General features: G+C 33.9%; 1 protein-coding gene across 1 annotated transcript; it reads left to right on the forward strand.

Moving 5' to 3' along the window:
* The first annotated feature begins 738 nt into the window (after positions 1 to 738).
* On the forward strand, positions 739 to 2,014 carry LOC114531424. Its single transcript, XM_028553031.1, has 3 exons — positions 739 to 747; positions 927 to 1,363; positions 1,828 to 2,014. The coding sequence occupies exons 2-3, from the start codon at positions 987 to 989 to the stop codon at positions 2,012 to 2,014; spliced, it is 564 nt and encodes a 187-aa protein (XP_028408832.1). The 5' UTR covers positions 739 to 747; positions 927 to 986.
* The last annotated feature ends 461 nt before the right edge of the window (positions 2,015 to 2,475 follow it).

Consider the following 2,475-nt stretch of genomic DNA (forward strand, 5'->3'; position numbering starts at 1 on the left):
TCCAAGTCCAAGATCACATCCAGGCTTGCACCGAATTTTAATATACCACTACAAATGCCGTCCTCTCCTTCCAATCGGACTCTAACCAAGACGAAAAGGGTACTCCCAAACTTATTTCAAAAGAAAGATCGGTCTATTGATATGGAAAAAGGAGTAGAAATTCTAAATGAAATGGTGCTGCATAAGGTAAATGCAATATATATTTTGTACATATACAACTAATTTTCTATTTTCTACTAAATTTATACATTGGCTACTATTATTGGCTATGTTCATGTTTATTTCATTCTCACAGAATGAGACAGTGGCCCTATTAACTCCTTCCGAACAGCAAGAGTTATGTGCAGCTGTCATGAAGACAACGCCAAAAGAAATAGCCAGTGCGATCATGGGCATACCAGTTATAGAGCGATGTGTGAAAGCAATTATACTGGAGAAAATCGATAAGGATTGCAAAAGCCTCTGCTCAAAAAAATTTGCATCAATTCTTCGTACACCAAGATCAGAGCATTCTCAGCTGGCGAAAATATTTTGTTGGTCAGGTATTTTGAATGAGATGAAGGAAAGAGCTCCTGATATTTTAAATGTATTAACTACAATTGATGCTCCCAATCTAATGCTTGATGGCCGACAAGTACCACCAATTTGTATGGCTTATGCACTTCTGATGAATACCAGAAACAGAGAGTTGTCAATGGTTCAAAAAATTAATACTGTAGTCATTGGAGCTGGCATGCAACAGAGAAGGTATCGGTAAATTATAAATGATAAATATATAGCTATAACTGTTAGCCTGGTCAAATTTGTCAAATTAAGGACTTGTGAAAATATATGAACATAAATTAATTAGCTTAATACTGTAGTTGCAGGTTATAAGCATTGATTAACTAACTAATGTTAGAATATTTTTCTTATTTTTGCAATAGACTTTCAGGCGATTGGGTAAACTTGGTGTCACACAATCAAGGGACAATCTTCGCAACCTTATGGATGATGTTGGAAGTGATTGTGAGTCAACCATTCGTGATCTGATTTTGTTGAAGAAAAAGAATCTGAGGATTGTTTTTGATAATATAGACTTTAAAATCCTGGCTAATATCATCCTGAAAAATCACCAGAACTCAGATATTCATTGGATGGCACAGTATTGCACATTTGACAGATTTGCATCTGAAAATCTAGATGACACAACACCACTGGTTAGCAATATTGAAAGTTTTGAAAACAAAGAATATCTGTTATCTCAAGAAGAACTAAATAAACTAAAGTGTGACTTCACAGTACTGGTATCCAGAGTATTAGTGGAATTCTTTCCTTGCTTGTATTATTTGCAAAAGAATGTCTGCATCCATATACCTCACAGGTATAGGTATTTATACAAAGTTAACATTATAATGTCAGGTTAAAAGTGGCATAATTCATCCAAACATCAACCAACATATGACTAGAAATCAAATATTATATGGTTAATTTGTTGGTTTTTGCCATATCAATTAAGGCAGTTCCAAATTGCATAAATTGCATTTAGGAACTGTGATTAAGAAAGAATTATAGTCCCTTCACTGTTTAAATATTTTGAAATATTATATGCCAGGATATTGCAGGAGTTGCATGTATAATCATTTAAATGCTGGTTATAGCCTTCCCAGTGGGTTATTGCAATTCAACCATTTAATTACATTTCCAACAGCTTATAATTGAACAAAATTTTTCCCAAAAATTGTTCTAGGTTTGATAGAGATTTTTCAAAATTTTTGAATGCATGATCATTTAGAAATATGTATACACTGTAATTAATATATGAGTAAATGTGCTTTTTACATGCAGGTACTCTAATGAAATGGCCATAAAATCTACAGTCATTAGCTTGCCAATTCTTCCATTTAATCAATCAAAGCATTCTGATGTATGCAAGTATTTGGATCATATGCAAGAATTTCTGCTTAATGTTCACTCTCCAAAATATCAGTCATCCAGTAAGGAAAAGATTCTCAAGGGGGTAGAGAAAGAGTGACAGGAGCTAAGAAAACTAGACTTGGATGTGATCAACAATTTGACAAGTTTCAAAACATTACTGAATTTCCAGAACTTTGGCACACAAAGCAATCTTTTCTAGGGGTAGGTTAATATATACATGCAAAGAAAAATTTTTAAGAAGAGATTTATATATAGTGCATAAACAAAGTTCAAAGCTATATAGTCAAAATTGTACTTATTTCACTTTATACTCTCTATAAAGTACATTTGGGAACAACTATACGAACCCAATCCTGTGAGTGGGAGAGAGATAGGAACTCTGTACCATCTCCGCCAGTTGTTTCATATGACCAATGTGTATTCCTCTGTAAAAAAGAACTACAAAAGTGCAGAAAATCTGATGCTATCTGCCACCAAAGCCTACATTTGCTGTTCATTCATGGGTTTGGATAGTTTGGAAGATAGTACTCCATCCAAGATTGAGCTGCCAGCAGAGAA

This window comes from Dendronephthya gigantea, unplaced genomic scaffold, assembly GCF_004324835.1.
Source record: "Dendronephthya gigantea isolate DGI-Jeju-01 unplaced genomic scaffold, DenGig_1.0 000071F, whole genome shotgun sequence".
In the NCBI taxonomy this organism is placed as follows: domain Eukaryota; kingdom Metazoa; phylum Cnidaria; class Anthozoa; order Malacalcyonacea; family Nephtheidae; genus Dendronephthya; species Dendronephthya gigantea.